The 18151-nt window shown below is 35.8% G+C and overlaps 1 protein-coding gene across 3 annotated transcripts in view; it reads left to right on the top strand.

Moving 5' to 3' along the window:
• Positions 1-18151, top strand: part of TAOK1 (TAO kinase 1) — a 147619-nt gene that overhangs the window by 114924 nt on the left and 14544 nt on the right. For 2 of the 3 annotated variants that reach the window (XM_012740685.3, XM_075994290.1), the window contains 6 exons: positions 3933-4169; positions 6069-6197; positions 8324-8527; positions 10642-10881; positions 15717-15929; positions 17525-17707. In XM_012740685.3, the coding sequence (XP_012596139.1) occupies positions 3933-4169; positions 6069-6197; positions 8324-8527; positions 10642-10881; positions 15717-15929; positions 17525-17707 (1206 nt within the window). Of the gene's footprint in view, positions 1-3932; positions 4170-6068; positions 6198-8323; positions 8528-10641; positions 10882-15716; positions 15930-17524; positions 17714-18151 lie in introns of those variants that run through there. The other variant, XM_075994291.1, reaches the window with a different exon arrangement.

Genomic DNA, 18151 nt, shown 5'->3' with positions numbered 1-18151 from the left:
CAGGCATGCGCCACCATGCCCGGCTAATTTTTTCTATATATATTAGTTGGCCAATTAATTTCTTTCTATTTATAGTAGAGATGGGGTCTCGCTCTTGCTCAGGGTGGTTTCGAACTCCTGACCTTGAGCAATCCGCCCGCCTCAGCCTCCCAGAGTGCTAGGATTACAGGTGTGAGCCACCCCGCCCAGCCTCCCCCTAATATTTTCTATCCAAGTTTGGTTAAAAACATGGATGTAGAACCTACGGTGGGCCAACTAGAAAATTCTCTTTATATTCCTTTTTAGACACTTCTTCACTCCCATGATCATTATTTCTGTTTCTTTACCACTGTTAGTTTTAAGTGTTCTTGGATTTCATACAAGTGGGATCACACAGAATGTCTGGCTTATTTTACTCAGGTTAATGTTTTTGACATTTATCCATGTCGTTGTGTTCGTGAAAGTTCATTGATTTTTATTGCTGTAGTTTTTCCATTGTGAATATACCACAGTTTGTTTATCCATGCTTTTGCTGATGAACATTTTGTTTGTTTTATCTTTGGGGCTATTGTGCATAAGATTGCTATAACTTTTGTGACCAAGTCATTATACGAACGTGTTGTTTAATTTCTTTGGGCTAAATACCTAAGGATAGAATTGCTGGGTTGTAGGGTGTGTGTATGTTTAACTTTATGAAAAACTGTCATTTTTTCAAAATGATTGTACCACTTCACATGCTCATTATCAATGTATAAGAATCCCAGTTGGTCCACATCCCCTCTGACATTTGTCAGTCTTTTTTATTTTAGCCATACTAGTAGATGCCAAATAGAATGCTGTTACGGTTTTAATTTGCATTTCCCTTTGACTAAAAATGTCACCATAATCACCTTTTTATGTGCTTATTTTCCATTCATATATCTTCTTTAGTGATGTGTCTTTTGAAGTCTTCTGTCTGATATTTTTGTTTGGTTCATTGTTTGGGTATTCATTTATTTGGTTTTTAATATTGATTTGTAGGAATTTTTTATGTAATCTGGGTACAAGTACTACATGTATATCTTACAAATATTTTTTCTCCATCTATGATTTGCCTGTTCCTTCTTTTACTATTGTCTTGATAAGAAGTTAAAATTTTTTAATTTTAAAATTTAAACAACCCAATTAAAAATGGGCAAAGGGCCAGGCACAGTGGCTCACACCTGTAATCCTAGCACTCTGAGAGGCCGAGATGGGTAGATTGCTCAAGGTCAGGAGTTCAAAACCAGCCTGAGTAAGAGTGAGACCCATTCTCTACTAAAAATAAAAAGAAATTAATTGGCCAACTAAAAATATATAGAAAAAATTAGCTGGGCATGGTGGCGCATGCCTGTAGTCCCAGCTGCTCAGGAGGCTGAGGCAGAAGGATTACTTGAGCCCAGGAGTTTGAGTTTGCTATGAGCTAGGTTGATGCCATGGCACTCTAGCTAGGGCAACAGAGTGAGACTCTGTCTCATAAATAAATGAATGAATGAAGAATGAGACTCTGTCTCATGAATGAATGAATAAATGAATGAATGAATGAATGAAATGGTCAAAGGACTTGAAGAGATATTTTTCTGAAGAACGTATACAGATGGCCAATAAACACCAGAAAAGATGCTCATAACTAATGGTTATGGAAATGCAAATCAAATATACAATGAGATACCACTTTATACCCATTAAGATGGCCACTATAACAAAACAGAAAATAACAAGTGTTGGTGAGGATGTGTACAAATTAGAACTCTTGTGCACTGTTGCTGGAAATGAAAAATGGTATAGTTGCTATGGAACACAGTATGGCAGTTCCCCCAAACATGAAAATAGAATTACCATATGAGCCAGCAATTCTACTTTTGGTAACTTTGAGTAGTCAGATTCATCAAGATAGAAAGTAGAATGGTGGTTGCCAGGTATCTAGGGGAGAATGGGCAATGGAAAGATATTGTTTAATGGCTATAGAGTTTCAGTTTTGCAAGATGAAAAGAATTCTGGAGGTGGGTGGTGGTAATGGTTGCACAACACCATGAATGTACTTAATACCACTGAACAGTACACTTAAAAATGGTTAAGATGGTAAATTTTACGTATATTTACTGCAATAAAAAAATGGAGAAAATAATCCAGTTTAAACAACTAAGTAAAAAGTGGGCAAGGGGCCGGGCATGGTGACTCACACCTATAATTGTAGCACTCTGGGAGGCTGAGGCAGGAGGATTGCTTGAACTCAGGAGTTTGAGACCAGCCTGAGCAAGAGTGAGACCCCGTCGCTACTAAAAAATAGAAAAAATTAGCTGGATGTGGTGTGTGCCTACATTGCCAGCTCCTTGGGAGACTGAGGCAGGAGGATTGCTTGAGCCCAGGAGTTTCAGGTTGCAGTGATATATGATGATGCCACTGTACTCTAGCCAGGGCAGAGTGAGACCAAAACAAAAAAGATATGTAAGGAAAGTGAGGGATTTATATTAATTACTTTGATTTAACCATTCTACATTGTATACATATATCAGCATATCACATTGTACTCCATTAATATATATAATTATGATTTGTAAATCAAAGCTTATATTAATAATTATTAAAAAGAATTGAAAACAGATATTCAGGCAAGTGCATGTGCACACATGTTCATAACAGTGCTATTCACTATAGCCCAAAGGTAGAAACAACACAAATGTCCATCAGTGGATGAATAAACAAACACATTATGGTATATATATATATATAGAGTGGAATTTTATTCAGTTTTAAAAAGGAATGAAATACTAATACATGCTACAACATGGATAAACCTCAAAAACATGCTCGAAAGAAACCAGACACAAAAAGTCATATATGACACTATTTATATGAAATATCTGGTAAACCCATATAGACAGAAAGTAGATTGGTGGTACCAGGAGGGGAAACCGGGGAGCAATTGCTTAATAGGTGTGGAATTTTCTTCTGACGTGATAAACATGTCTTTTGATTAGATAGAGGGTGGTAGGTTACATCACATGGTGAATGTACTACAATGCCATTGAATTGTTCACTTTAAAATGATTAATTTTCTGTCCAGTACAACAAACACTATTATGGTGATAGGCACACCAATAGCCCCAACTTAAGCATTATACAAGATATCCATGTAACAAAAACATTTGCACACGTTGATATTCTGGGGAAAAAATTATTCTAGATCAAAACACATTGTGCCTCATAAATACAATTATTATTTGTCAGTGAAAATTTTTTTAATCTAAAAAAATTAATTTTATGTTACTTGGATTTTACCTCAATTTAAAAATCCAATTTGTAAGTTTTTTTTCCTTTATGGTCAGTGTTTTTTGTATCCTGCCTACGAAATATTTTCTTGTCCCATGGTCATGAAGATATTTTGTATTTTCTTCTGCTTTCTGATTCTGGGTTTTACATTTAGGTCAAATGATCCTTCTCAAATTAATTTTTGTATATGGATTGAGTAATATAGGGAGTCAGGTTTTTGTGTGTGTGTATATTTTAATATAGAGAACCAATTGTTTAGCAGGATTTGTTAAAATCACTTCCCTCCGAATTGACTTTTTTGGTAGAAAACCGATTGAACATGTGTCTATTTCTAGTTTTATTCTGTTCCCTTATCTATTTAGCTTGTCTCTATGCCAGTACAACACTGTTGATTAATGTAGTGCATGTCCTCCAGCTATTTTTTTCCTCAAGATTGTTACAGCTATTCTAGATCTTTTACATTTCCATAGAAAATTTAGAACCAGGCTGTCTGTTTCTTTAAAAGACTTGTTGGAGAAATTTAATTGGAAGTTGCTAACATTAGGATCTCTTACATTAATTGCCTTCTTAGTTAATAATATAGTAGACTGACCTAAAATGCTTTTTAGGGAAAAATGGTTTGCTTTATTTTTTTCTTTTCTCTCCATTGTTTGTTTTTCTAGGTTACAAGGCAAATGCAAGAACATGAACAGGACTCTGAGCTTAGAGAACAAATGTCTGGCTATAAGCGAATGAGGCGGCAACATCAAAAGCAACTGATGACTCTGGAAAATAAGCTAAAGGCTGAGATGGATGAACACCGCCTCAGATTAGACAAAGATCTTGAAACTCAGCGTAACAATTTCGCTGCAGAAATGGAGAAACTTATCAAGAAACATCAGGCTGCTATGGAAAAAGAGGTGGCTGGTTCATTATTATTAATTTGCTTAGTTTAGCTTGTAACCATTTGACAATTAACTAAAATGGCATTTTTTGTTAGCATATTTGTTCCCAGGAACAAAGTAAATTGATAGAGGGGGGGAAAGGAAAAACTTTTGTGTAACTTATATAAGGCTTTCTATAAATTAATGACAGATCAGTCACAAAAAAAATATGACACTTGTGGGTTTTTTCCTCTCATTAATTTTGTGTTATGTGCATGTCATTTAAAACAAATCAGTCTTAAAACTAATTATTCACCAGAGTAGTCCACTTTATAGTTTTTGTGATAGCCAACAAAATTTTGAGTATGAAAAATTATGTGTTTTAATACCAAGTACTTGGTCTTGGAACTAATGGAGACATGAGATCATTTCCTGATACTTGATTGTTTGATAGCATCACAGTAGGTATGTTATTCAATTATTCTAGGCTTTTGAATCCTGGTTATCTGACAAGTTTGATAAATCTTCTATCAATAGGTGATTTAGGTCTAAACAAGTCATTCATGATTCTCTTCTCTGTATATTTTTTGGGAACCTTCCTTAAATTTATAGCAGCATTTTTATGTCAGAGAATAATTGAAGATTATTATGATATATACAGAGAATGTTGGAGATTATAGATTATGAAGGATTCAGATTAAGATATAGCCCATTTGATTATGGACAAATAAGTATCATTGTTCTATTATATGATAAAGGTATATTTTTTAGGATTCTTGTTGCATGAAACCTAATATTTTTGGTGTCCTGTCAGTTTCGTTTTATTTTGATATTCATGTTTGTTAAGAAGAATGTAGGTATCTTAATAAATTCACACAGTATCATCAAAATATGTCCAGCTAGTCTGCATTAAAGCATTATTTATCATAGCTACCCTTTTTTTCCTCTTCCCAAAAAAGAACTACTATGACAGTAGGAGGGATATTTGGCAAAATAATTTATAGTATAAATAAATATTTGATTTTGAATTAGTATACAGATATTTAGAATCCTCTTAGGCATTACGTGGTATTTTTAATAGTTTGGGAAGAGTAGATACCAACATATTTAGGAAAACAATTCATGGAACAAGATATACAATATGATTATAAAGTTGTTTTAAAAATATAATCAGGATGTGATGGCTCATACCTGTAATCCAAGCACTTTGGTAGGCCAAGGCAGGAGAGTCACTTGAGACTAGGAGTTCAAGACCAGCCTAAACAACCCTGTCTCTATAAAAACATAGAAAAATTAACTGGGTGTAGAGTGTACACCTTTAGTCCCATCGACTCAAGAGGCTGAGGCAGGAGGATAGCTTAAGCCCAAGAGTTTGAGGTTGCAGTGACCTGCGATGGCACCACTGCAATCTAACTCAGGCAACAGAGTGAGACCTTGTCTCAAAAATAAATAAATTAAAATGATCTAAAAAAATATATATCCATAGAAAAAAAAAAGAAACACTCTGTACCAAAATGTTTATGTTAGTTATCTCTGGGTGGTAAAATTATGTAAGATTTTTCTTCTCTGGTTTTTCTGTATTTCCTAAATGTTCTATAATAATTGTGCGTAGAACCAGAGATAACAGTATTTGTTTGCCTTATTGAGGGGTTGGGGGAGGGTATACTTCTGTTAAGTGAAATAAAAAGGTGAAAACATTTTTGACACTGTTAAGAGATCAACATTTCAAAAATGAGTTCTACCTTAATGGTTCTATGAAGTTCAAATGTTGAGGATACTGAGTAACATTTGTTAATAATCCATTTAAGTATTTTATTTTGATAATGTTTCTATTGATTTTTGTTCTACTAAAAAAATCCTTTATGATATATATTAAACTCCTGCTTTGAATATGTCTACTTAACTATTTTTATTTATTCTTAAAATTTCATATAGGCTAAAGTGATGGCCAATGAGGAGAAAAAATTTCAACAACATATTCAGGCCCAACAGAAGAAAGAACTGAATAGCTTTTTGGAGTCACAGAAAAGAGAATATAAACTTCGAAAAGAGCAGCTTAAAGAGGTACTTATTTCATAAAAATTTTCAAGGCCAATTATCTGCTTACTGATTATATCCAATGATGATCAACTCATAGAACCATTAGGATAAAATTTTCTTTCTTGCGGCCACTAACTTTATATCAGTTTAAATGAAAACATTGATTATAATCAGTTAACCCTAACTGAGTTTTCTAGTTGAGTAGCATCTAAAGAGAATCATTTCCTGAAAATATAAATTATTTTATTTATAATAGCTTTCTTGTATGCATATTAAGTAACTGACTCATTAGGAAAAAAATTAAAATATTTGAGCTGTATAAAAATCACACATTTCTTACTTTAAAAGTAAAACATAAGGCCAGGCATGGTGGCTCATGCCTGTAATTCTAGCACTCTGGGAGGCCAAGGTGGGTGGATAGCTCAAGGTCAGGAGTTCGAAACCATCCTGAGCAAGAATGAGACCCCGTCTCCACTAAAAATAGAAAGAAATTAATTGGCCAACTAAAAATATATAGAAAAAAATTAGTTGGGCATGGTGGCATGTGCCTGTAGTCCCAGCTACTTAGGAGGCTGAAACAGGAGGATTGTTTGAGTCCAGGAGTTTGAAGTTGCTGTGAGCTAGGCTGATGCCACAGCACTCTAGCCCAGGCAACAGAGTGAGACTCTGTCTCAAAAAAAAAAAAAAAAAAAGAATAGTGATTTTCAGTAGACAGGAAGGGACATATCAGAGTTTTGGTGGGAGAGGCTCTGGTAGAAGGTTTTGAAAAAGATACCCAGGCGATTCTCTATGCATGTGCCCATGTTATTCCTGTCTCTTCCCATAGTGTGCATACACTACACTCTAATTTATGTGCCTTTTATTTTTATGTGTTTGGATATCTTATGAACTAAAATATAAAGTATTGATTTCTTTCTTGAATATCAGAGGGTTTAATATTCTCTAAACAATTATCCTATACATCTAAGAAAGATGCCTTATTTATATTTACAACATTGATGTTCTTTAGGTTGAAAATATGCTAGTATTAATTAGCATCCGAGGGTTTCCTTCCTTGACTATATCGTCAGTTTTTTCGATGCATTTTTAATAATGTAGTTTGTGACATGGTATTTATTTTATTTTTCATTTTAGAGCATTAGTTTCTCAGGTATTTAAAACAATGTAGAAAATCATTAGTTGTGATTTGTTCAGAGGTTTTTAATGCTGAAAATTAAATGTCATTCATAAAGTGGGTCTTTATCCTCCCATGATTTTATCATTTAATTTCCAGTTTTCTTATATTGAGTCCATCCATAATTTTACCAAAAACTTAGTATTGAAAATGTCGGCCGCTCGCGGTGGCTCACGCCTGTAATCCTAGCACTCTGGGAGGCCAAGACGGGCAGATTGCTCGAGGTCAGGAGTTCAAAACCAGCCTGAGCAAGAGCGAGACCCCGTCTCTACTATAAAATAGAAAGAAATTAATTGGCCAACTAATATATATAGAAAAAATTAGCTGGGCATGGTGGCACATGCCTGTAGGCTCAGCTACTCGCGAGGCTGAGGCAGGAGGATTGCTTGAGCCCAGGAGTTGGAGGTTGCTGTGAGCTAGGCTGACCCCATGGCACTCACTCTAGCCTGGGCAACAAAGTGAGACCCTTTCTCAAAAAAAAAAAAAAAAAAATGTCAAAAACCAAGAAGTGTGAAATGTTGTTTAAGTGTATTTTAGTCCTCATTTTAATTCATAGGTGATTTTTACCTGAAAGCACTGCCTTCTGTCTCTTCTTGTGAAGGTTTTATAGAAGAATATGTTCTAGGCTTATACTTAGCTCTTTGACTTGAAAAAAATAAAGAGAAAAAGAAGAATTGTTTTACTTTATTAACTAATCATTGTGTGCTTTGAGAAATGGTGTGTTTTCAGAAATGTAGGTGTGCAAAGCTAGAACCTATGCATATTTTCTGGTGTACATCTCTCTTTCCTGTCCTATTTACTGGGTAACTCAAGAAAGAGGAAAATATCACCTACCTTCTCAAGGTCATTGCCCTGTCTGAGCATTAAAGAGGAAATACAATGAAGTACTTTTATTTAAATTTACTATATACAAAATGATACATTCATGTAGTTAATTTTTATATATTTTCAACTGAGTTGTTTTTTATGTTGCCAGGAACTGAATGAAAACCAGAGCACCCCCAAAAAAGAAAAACAGGAGTGGCTTTCAAAGCAGAAGGAAAATATACAGCATTTCCAAGCAGAAGAAGAAGCTAACCTTCTTCGACGTCAGAGACAATACCTAGAGCTGGAATGTCGTCGTTTCAAGAGAAGAATGTTACTTGGACGTCATAACTTGGAGCAGGACCTTGTCAGGGAGGTATGTTTGAATGACATGAAATTTAAAATCCTTTATCAAAAGAATCTTTCCTGGCCAGGCATGGTGGCTCATGCCTGTAGTCCTAGTGCTTTAGGAGGCCCAGCCAAGAGGATCAATTGATCCCAGGAATTTGAGGTGGCAGTAAGCTATGTATGATCATACAATTGCCCTCCAGCCTGAGTGACGGAGCAAGACTCTGTCTGTTAAAAAAAACAAAACTTTTCTGAAAGTATGCCAATCACATTCCAGCCGCAGGGACTTTTCACTTGTACTTCCCTCTGCGTCATTTTTTCCCCAGATATTCACATGGCATATTTTCTTCCGTCTTTATATCATGATTTAAACGTCAGTGCCTCAGCAGTGCCTTCCCTGACCACCAAATCCTTCTCCCTTCTTTAAGTGTTCTTTTTTGTACTTCTCTCTCTTACACAAACACACACTTTGGTGGGGAGGGGTGTCCTGACTTCTTCACTAATAGGAAAGTTGTATGAAATCACAGACTTGGTACAGTTCTTTGTATCTCTCAATTTCTCACCCATAGTAGGCATTCAATAAATATTTATTAATTGACTCATGAATGAAATAAATATTAACTTTTAAATATGAGGAAATTAATTGGGCGATTTTTGCCTCTTTGATTTGAAATAGGTATCATGAGGTGTTGCCATTTAATGCATTTTTATAGTCATGTAATTATTAGGCAAATGTTGTAGAAACTCTATGCCAGTGAAAACAGTTGTTCTTATTATCAGGATACCTGTCAGCATAGATAAATTTCCAAGTGTAGGTTGAAATAAGCTACAAATATAGCATAGTGTATAGATTCACTAGTAATTAAAGAAATTCAAATTAAAACAGTTATATCAATTAGATAAAAAAAATTTTAAAAGGTTGATAACATCCACTCCTAGTAATGGCATGGGTTAATGGAAACTGTTGGTAAGAGTATAAATTGATATTGCTCTTTTAGAGCATGATTTAATAGCATATTAAATAAATATCAAAATAAAATTTAATATGTATATATGCTTTTAGCCTTCATATTCACTTCTAGAACTCTATCCTTCAGTATTAATAACATGATTATATGATGCAGTATATATAGATATTTATTAAAACTTTGTTTATAAAAGGAAAAAATGGAAACAGCTTAAATGTCCAACTACAGAGGAATGATAATCAAAGTTATGATATCACAAAGCAGTGGCTTATGATGAAACTTAAGACAATCTTTATGTACTGATCTGATCTGGATATATATGCAATATATTGTTAAATGAAGAAAGTAACTTACATGTCTACAGTGTATATTGTTCAATTTTTAAAACTATATGTTTTTGTATAAAAGATATGTCACAATAAACACAGGGAAGGTTGAGAAGCATATACACCACACTGTTGGCCTCTGGGGAAAGAATTTGCAGAGGCCAAGGGAGGAAGTTTTCTTTTTGCATTATATATGTATGGTGTACTTGTTTTTAGTTTGAAAAAAAGAATTAAAAAAATATTTATTGAACACCATGTGCTAAGTATTCTGAGAACTTTCTGTTTATAAACTCATTTCATCCTCACATTAAATCTGTGAAATAGCTATATTATTATCTGTATCTGAGAGAGGATTAAACTGAATCACGGTGAGTTTAAATAACTAACCCAAGTAATCACTGTTCATAAGTAGCGGAGACAGAATTTAGACTACAGGCAATCTGGCTTTCTAGTGTCCATTTTCTTAACTACTACACATAAAAGGGTAGACTGCATATAATAGAATCGAATAGTATACTCCGAAGAAATTCAAAGAATGACTTAGGAGCCCTCTTCAAATATGAAATTAGGAAACAAAAGGAAGATGTTAATCCTCTTGAGATAGATTTGATAATGTCTTAAGTTTATGGCTGTAAAATAGTGTGAATAGATAGAAGATGAATACCATAAGAAAATTTGTGCTACTAATTGCCCATTTAAAAGTTAAAGAACTCTAGTATTTACTATGTAGCCATTACTGAATCAGAGGGTTAATTACATCTGTATCTTGGTTATTCTGTTTATTAAGATTTTTGTTCTGGCATTGTACAGCAGTAAATTATACCTTTGTCTTTTGTGTTATGGATTAGGAGTTAAATAAAAGGCAGACTCAGAAGGACTTAGAGCATGCCATGCTACTTCGACAGCATGAATCCATGCAAGAACTGGAGTTCCGTCACCTCAACACAATTCAGAAGATGCGCTGTGAGTTGATCAGATTGCAGCATCAAACTGAGCTCACTAACCAGCTGGAATATAATAAGCGAAGAGAACGAGAACTAAGACGAAAGCATGTCATGGAAGTACGACAACAGCCTAAGAGTTTGAAGGTACCTTAAACCTAAGTTTTTTGACAAAGGGGAAAACATAAAAGGCATCCATGTAATTAGGAAAAGTCTAGGCTTTGGTGGCTTTGGGGCTTGGTGGCGAGCACCTGTAATCCTAACACTCTGGGAAGCTGAGGCGGGAGGATTGCTTGAGCTCAGGAGTTTGAGACCAGCCTGAGCAAGAATGAGACCCCATCTCTATTTTAAAAATTTTAAAAGAAAAAAAAAAAAAGGAAAAGTCTAAGACAGATTGTCTAGTCATAAAGAAATTGAGTAAACTTTTTTCTTTTCATTTTTAGCATCTTTGGTTGGTTTTAATGTGAAGTGCCTGTTTTTGCAGACTTTTGCTTGCGTATTTTTCATCATAGTACAAAAAAATGGTCAACTTTTAACTGTGGGAATTTCCAGTAAATAAGAATCAAGATTCATATTTTGGCTAGGCACAGTGGCTCACACCTATAATCCTAGCACACTGGAAGGCTGAGGCAGGAGGATCCCTTGAGCTCTGGAGTTTGAGACCACCCTAAGCAAGAGTGAGACCTGCTAAAAATAGACTCTACTAAAAATAGAAAATATTAGCCAGGCATGGTGGCACTTTTCTGTGGTCCCAGCTACTTGGGAGGCTGAGGCAGGAGAATCACGTGAGCCCAGGAGTTTGAGATTGCAGTGAGCTATGATGACACCATTGTACTCTATCTAGCTGGGTGACAGAGTGAGACTATGTCTCAAAAACAAGAAAAGATTCTTATTTTTAAGTGTGCCCAAATATCCATTGCTGATATTATATTCTAAATACCAGCATGCTAACCATTTGGCTTTTCTCTGTTGTTTCAAGTAATACAGTTTTGGAATTCTAATTTGCTCTAACTGTGATTTGTATAAAATTTAAAAATATGAAAGTACATTATAAACTAAAAGGTTTCCCCTCTCTCTGCTTGTTCCTCCTGCCACCTCGTCCATCCTCCTCCACCAAAGTCAACCAGAGTTAACAATTCTAAGAAAATTTTAAATTTTATAACTTGTAATAAACATAACATGAATCTTAATAAATAAAAACTACCCACCCTATTCTGTCATCAGTGATAGCACTTCACTTGATTTGTATATATCTACACATTTTAAACTCTTGCTTATATCCAATAAGGCTCAGGTCCCACAGTATTTCCTGTTTAAAGGTTCCCCCACACCCTACCCAGCCCTTTTAATAAACTATTTGATATTTAAACTCTAAAACTGTTCTTGGTTTTACTCTGGATAACTGCTGTAATAAAGTGAAATTCATTCACAGAGATTAATCTCTGTCAGAATCTAGAAGCTACAACACACCCAGTGGTATTCTCAATTCCCACCCAACTCCATTCAAATAAGCTGCCCTGAACAAAGTATAGAAATAATGTTAAGATGCTTTACCCTTTCCAGGTGAACCTGAGTAAAATTTTACTTTGCTATGTTTTGAAAAGAGCTAGTTAACATCATTTACAAAGTAGTTATGTTGACTACCAACATAACTTTACTTCTTCAATACTTATAAAAATTAGAATTCATAATGATTTTTCAGATTTATTTCATTTTTGCAATAGACAGATATATAATCATTTGGCTGCAGAATAAGCAATTTCCCACCAAAAGACATGTCTGTGAGATTAATTATGGTTTTAAAGCCAGCAGCACCCAAGAATGAACCTAACTGAAAACATGTTAGTTTTCTATAATCCTACCATAAATCTGGTATGACTGCCTTTCTCTGGGGAATGGATGATGGAGAGTTGTTTGGCATTTAACCCTTCCTTTCTGTTTCTTTCTTTTTTTCTTTTCTAGTGTATATCAGGGACAACCTTTCTGTTTCTTGTCATTGGAGCCTTTTCAGTTTAAAAGCTTGTAAATAGTAGTCTGATTTTCTCAACTACTAAATAAAAACGAGGGGAAAATAACGTTTCACTATCATTGACTTTAAATAGAATGCTTCCTTCTGATGACAAATGAGCTCAAGGTTTTCTTTTAGTAGGGAAGAGGAATCACCATTTTCCTCTCTTTTATATATGTCTCCCTACTTAGTCAATTTGAATAAAACAGACTAGATTGTAACCCCTAGGTTTACCTATGTAAACCTCTTAAAACCTTCTCCTCTTTAGACCTTCTCCAAAACTTTAAATCTGGGGAGAGGAGACTTTAGTTTGAACACTTACGGTTACTAGGATTTACTGGGGAGAGATGCTATTTCTGTGAATTGGATTGGGTAAAAATCTACTGCCCAGTCTGCTATTTCTTCAGCTGCCATCCAGATGATGTTTTGTCAGCATTAAATGAGTAGAAATAATTGTAACATATTCATCTTGCTTTCTTTTCTTTCTTTCTTTCTTTTTTTTTTTTTTGAGACAGAGTCTCACTCTGTTTCCCTGGGCTAGAGTGCCATGGCGTCAGCCTAGCTCACAGCAACCTCAAACTTCTGGGCTCAAGCAATCCTTCTGCCTCAGCCTCTGGAGTAGCTTGGGACTACTCTCGCGAGGCATGCACCATGCCCAGCTAATTTTTTCTATATATTTTTAGTTGGCCAATTAATTTCTTTCTATTTTTAGTAGAGACGGGGTCTCACTCTTGCTCAGGCTGGTTTCAAACTACTGACCTTGAGTGATCCACCTGCCTCGGCCTCCCAGAGTGCTAGGATTACAGGAGTGACCCACCACATCCCGCCTTATCTTGCTTTCACTTGAGTCAAATATTGAGAGATATACTTTATTCTTGGTATAAGCATTAATCTTACTCATGCTGAGGAAAAATTTTTCAAGAAATTATTTTTTCTCATTAGTTCTGTGATATGGAATGATTATAGTTTTCTTGGCACAATATTTTAAAAATAACTTTTAAAATAATTGAGGCTGATACACAGAGGCAGAAGGCAATATCTAAATTTCATTGTTTTGTTTCTGTTTAGAAGCACTTGGAAGAACTTCTAAAGCAAACACAGTGTTTAGGAATGGTACTACTAAGCATAGCTAAAATAAGTTTCTTTTTCTAGCTAGACATTTCTTGACCCCTCACAGAAGAAAAGCATATTACTAGGGCCTAGTGCCTCAGTTGGTGAAACATATAGAAAGAGGGTATATTTAATGTAGTAGCATGAGGAAAAAAGGTTTTCCTAGGTGAGTGTGTAAATTTGGTCATATGTGCATTTGTTACACACTGAATCAACCAATCAATACCTGGCAGTCTTTATATTAATGTAAAATAATTTTAACTGTAGCTTCTGTCTCAATGTTGTAAATGAATATATTCTCACTTATAGATCAACCAGTATACTTTATAGAAATATGCCTTATTAAGACTTTTTAAAACCTAGTTTATAGAATATAAACACTAAAGCCAAAGGTCTTATGTCTGTAAACTCAAACTGTTTTTATCTGAGAAATGTTTATGTACTCTAGGTCATATCTTTTATCACCCCAAGAAGAGGGTTGTCCCTTCCCTTGCCCCCATAATTTTGTTTGACCTTTGAAAAGTTAGTTAACTTGACTGACTTTCAAGTTTTTGCTTGTGTTGAAGAGTAAGTTGGCCAGGCACAGAGGCTCACACCTGTAATCCTAGCACTTTGGGAGGCTGAGGCTGGAGGATTGCTTGAGCTCAGGAGTTTGAGACCAGCCTGAGCAAGAGTAAGAACCCTGTCTCAAATAAAAAGAAAGAAATTAGCCAAACAATTAAAAATAGAAAAAATTAGCCGGGCATGGTGGTGCATGCCTGTAGTCCCAACTACTCGGAGGCTGAGGCAGAAAGATTGCTTGAGCCCAGGAGTCTGAGGTTTCTGTGAGCCAGGCTGATGCCATAGCACTCTAGCCCAGGGAACAGAGTGAGTCTCTGTCTCAAAAAAAAAAAAAAAAGAGTAAATCATTACTAAGTATATTTCTACCTATTCTCTTTTTTTTTTTTTTTTTTTGAGACAGTCTCACTTTGTTGCCCAAGCTAGAGTGAGTGCTGTGGCATCAGCCTAGCTCACAGCAACCTCAGATTCCTGGGCTCAAGCAATCCTTCTGCCTCAGCCTCCTGAGTAGCTGGGACTACAGGCATGTGCCACCATGCCCAGCTAATTTTTTCTATATATATTAGTTGGCCAATTAATTTCTTTCTATTTATACTAGAGATGGGGTCTCGCTCTTGCTCAGGCTGGTTTCGAACTGATCTCAAGCAATTGGCCCGCCTCGGCCTCCCAGAGTGCTAGGATTACAGGCGTGAGCCACCGTGCCCGGCCTTCTACCTATTCTCTTAAGGAAAAGATAGTTGTAATAACAATATTGATCAGTTACAAACAGAGGCTTCCAACTCATCCTCAAGTTTGGTACATAGACTATGTAGTCGGAGTTGAAATTGTCATTAAGGGAAATTGGAGCAAAGTGTTTCAGATAAGGAACAGAATAAACGTGCTTTGTATGTTTTGCTCAACATCTGATAATATGTTTTCTTGCCAGTAAAGTGCTTTTATATCTACTATATTAAGTCATGAGAAAAAAATTAATTTTCTATCATGAATACATAACAGTAATCAAAGCTAATTTTAATATTTAATCAAATCACTAAACTTACTAGTGAAATAACAAATACTGCTTGAAATCCTGTTGTAAATGGGGTTCTTTATGTTTTAAATGAGAATTTTTGTTGGAAAAATGCATAGAATCCAATCAATGATTTGGCTCAATAGCCAAGTGCAAAAGTACTGGCAACCTTGTGATCTGACCTTTTTGGTTATCCTTTCTCTTTTTCCTAATAGCCTTTATTTCCATGTAAGTAAACATAAAGTGTACCAAGTGCCTTATGTTACATCTTATACACATCTATTTTTTTCTTCCCAGTCTAAAGAACTCCAAATAAAAAAGCAGTTTCAGGATACCTGCAAAATCCAAACAAGACAGTACAAAGCATTAAGGAATCACCTACTGGAGACTACACCAAAGAGTGAGCACAAAGCTGTTCTGAAACGGCTAAAAGAGGAACAGACCCGGAAGTTAGCCATCTTGGCTGAGCAGTATGATCACAGCATTAATGAAATGCTCTCCACACAAGCTGTGAGTTCTCTTTGTTTAAGCAAAACAAATTTATTAGACCTTTTTCTTCCACCACCTGAATGAAATCCCAGCAGTTAAAATATTAGTTGGAAATGATACTCTCCTGCAGCTTGGGAAATAGTGGTGTGGTGGTTTATATTCTTCCTGCTGTCAACATTGTTTGAAAATGTCATGATGCATATGAATTCTCATTGATACATTTAGACATGAGGTTCTAAATAGGCTTCCTGCCAACACAGATCCCAACAGCTTATTGAGATTGGAGCAGCAGCTTTGGTAAACAGTAGGCAAAAAGTAGTATTGTATTAGGAATCCAAATGGTCACATTTTAGTGCAAATACAAAATGTGTAAACTTGTTTCTTAAAAGGCCTATATAATAAATATTTTAGGTTTTGCAGGCCAGGAAGCAAAATTAAGGATATTATGTGGGTAACAATATAACCATTTAAAAGGTAGCCATTTCAAGGCCAGGTACAATGGTTCATGCCTGTAATCCTAGCACTCTGGGAGGCTGAGGCGGGAGGATCACTTGAGGCCAGGAGATTGAGACCAGCCTGGGCAATAGCGAGATCCCATCTCTACAAAAAATAGAGACTGGGCATGGTGGCATGTGCTGATAGTACGAGCTACTTGGGAGGCTGAGGCAAGAGGAACACTTGAGCCTAGGAGTTTGAGGTTGCAGGGAGCTATGGTGATACCACTGCATTCTAGCCCAGGTAACAGAGTGAGACCCTGTTTCAAAAAAAATAGGCCGGTGTGGTGGCTCACGCCTGTAATCCTAGCACTCTGGGAGACTGAGGGAAGGAGGATTGCCTGAGCTTAGGAGTTCGAGACCAGCCTGAGCAAGAGTGAGACCCCGTCTCTACTAAAAATAGAAAGAAATTAGCCAAACAACTAAAAAATAGGAAAAAATTAGCCGGGCACAGTGGCACATGCCTGTAAGTCCCAGATACCCAGGAGGCTGAGGCAGGAGGATCGCTAGAGCCCAGGAGTTTGAGGTTGCCGTGAGCTAGGCCGACGTCATGGCACTCTAGCCTGGGCAACAGAGTGAGACTCTGTCTCAAAAAAAGAATTAAAAAATAAATAGAATGTAACCATTTCAGAATGAAAAAAAAAAAAATTCTTAGCTTAGTGGGCTGTAAAAAAAAGAAAAGAAAAGAAAAACAAGGTAAAACAGGCAGCTGCCCAGATTTGGTCTGTAGGCTATAGTTTGCTAGTCTCTGTTGTGTAGTTATTTCCACTAGGAAGGAAGAGATTCAGAGTTTTACTTTTATTTTTGTATTATTTTTTTTTCCAGAAGCTCTCTATACAGAGATTCTGAGTTTTATATCACCTAATCAAATTCTAGGTTTTTCTTAAGAAAAACGTGGTTATTTAGGAATCCTCCAAATAACTTATGATAGCTTTATCTTCATAAAACTATTATTATTGGTTACCATGCCTTTCTTTCTCAGAGATGTCTACGGCAAGATACTAGAGAGAACAATTGTGTAACCTACAAAAGAGTAGTCTGTCTTCTGTCATTCATCCTCCTTTCCATAGGTCATGAATAGATAGCTCACAGTAGGATATATCTGTTTTCTTTCTCTCTCAGCTGCGTTTGGACGAAGCACAGGAAGCCGAGTGCCAGGTTTTGAAGATGCAGCTGCAGCAGGAACTGGAGCTGTTGAATGCATATCAGAGCAAAATCAAGATGCAAGCTGAGGCACAACACGATCGAGAGCTTAGGGAGCTTGAACAGAGAGTCTCCCTCCGCAGGGCACTCTTAGAACAAAAGGTATAAATAATAGAAAGAAGATGATTGTTTTTGTATTTACTTTTATCAAAAGCATTTTATAAATATATTTTCATACTAACAGAGGTCACATTAGATTTCTTTCACAATTAACTATATTTCCTTAATTCCAGTTGTAATAATAGTACTTTTCTTTAAAATTGTTGATTCACTAATGACTCTTACAATTAATGAGTTCCAAAAATCAAGAGAATATAATCAAGTAGTAATTACTACAGAAAGGGATATGTTGTATGTGAGGAGAGTCAGTTGAATTGTCACAGTAGCAGCTCTGGCTCCATGTTCCTCACTTCTTTTGTGTACCTAGCTCTACCTGGGAGGTTGGAGAAAGACTTGAATAGCTAAGAAAAGAACTGCATTAATTCCCTGGGAGAGGCAGGGACAAGGGATCAGGAATATATACTTTACTCATACATCCTTGGCCTG

This window comes from Microcebus murinus, chromosome 18 (genome assembly GCF_040939455.1).
Source record: "Microcebus murinus isolate Inina chromosome 18, M.murinus_Inina_mat1.0, whole genome shotgun sequence".
NCBI classification, from domain to species: Eukaryota; Metazoa; Chordata; class Mammalia; order Primates; family Cheirogaleidae; genus Microcebus; species Microcebus murinus.
The sequence above is the reverse complement of the archived record's forward strand: the minus strand, read 5'-3'. Positions and strand labels throughout refer to the sequence as shown.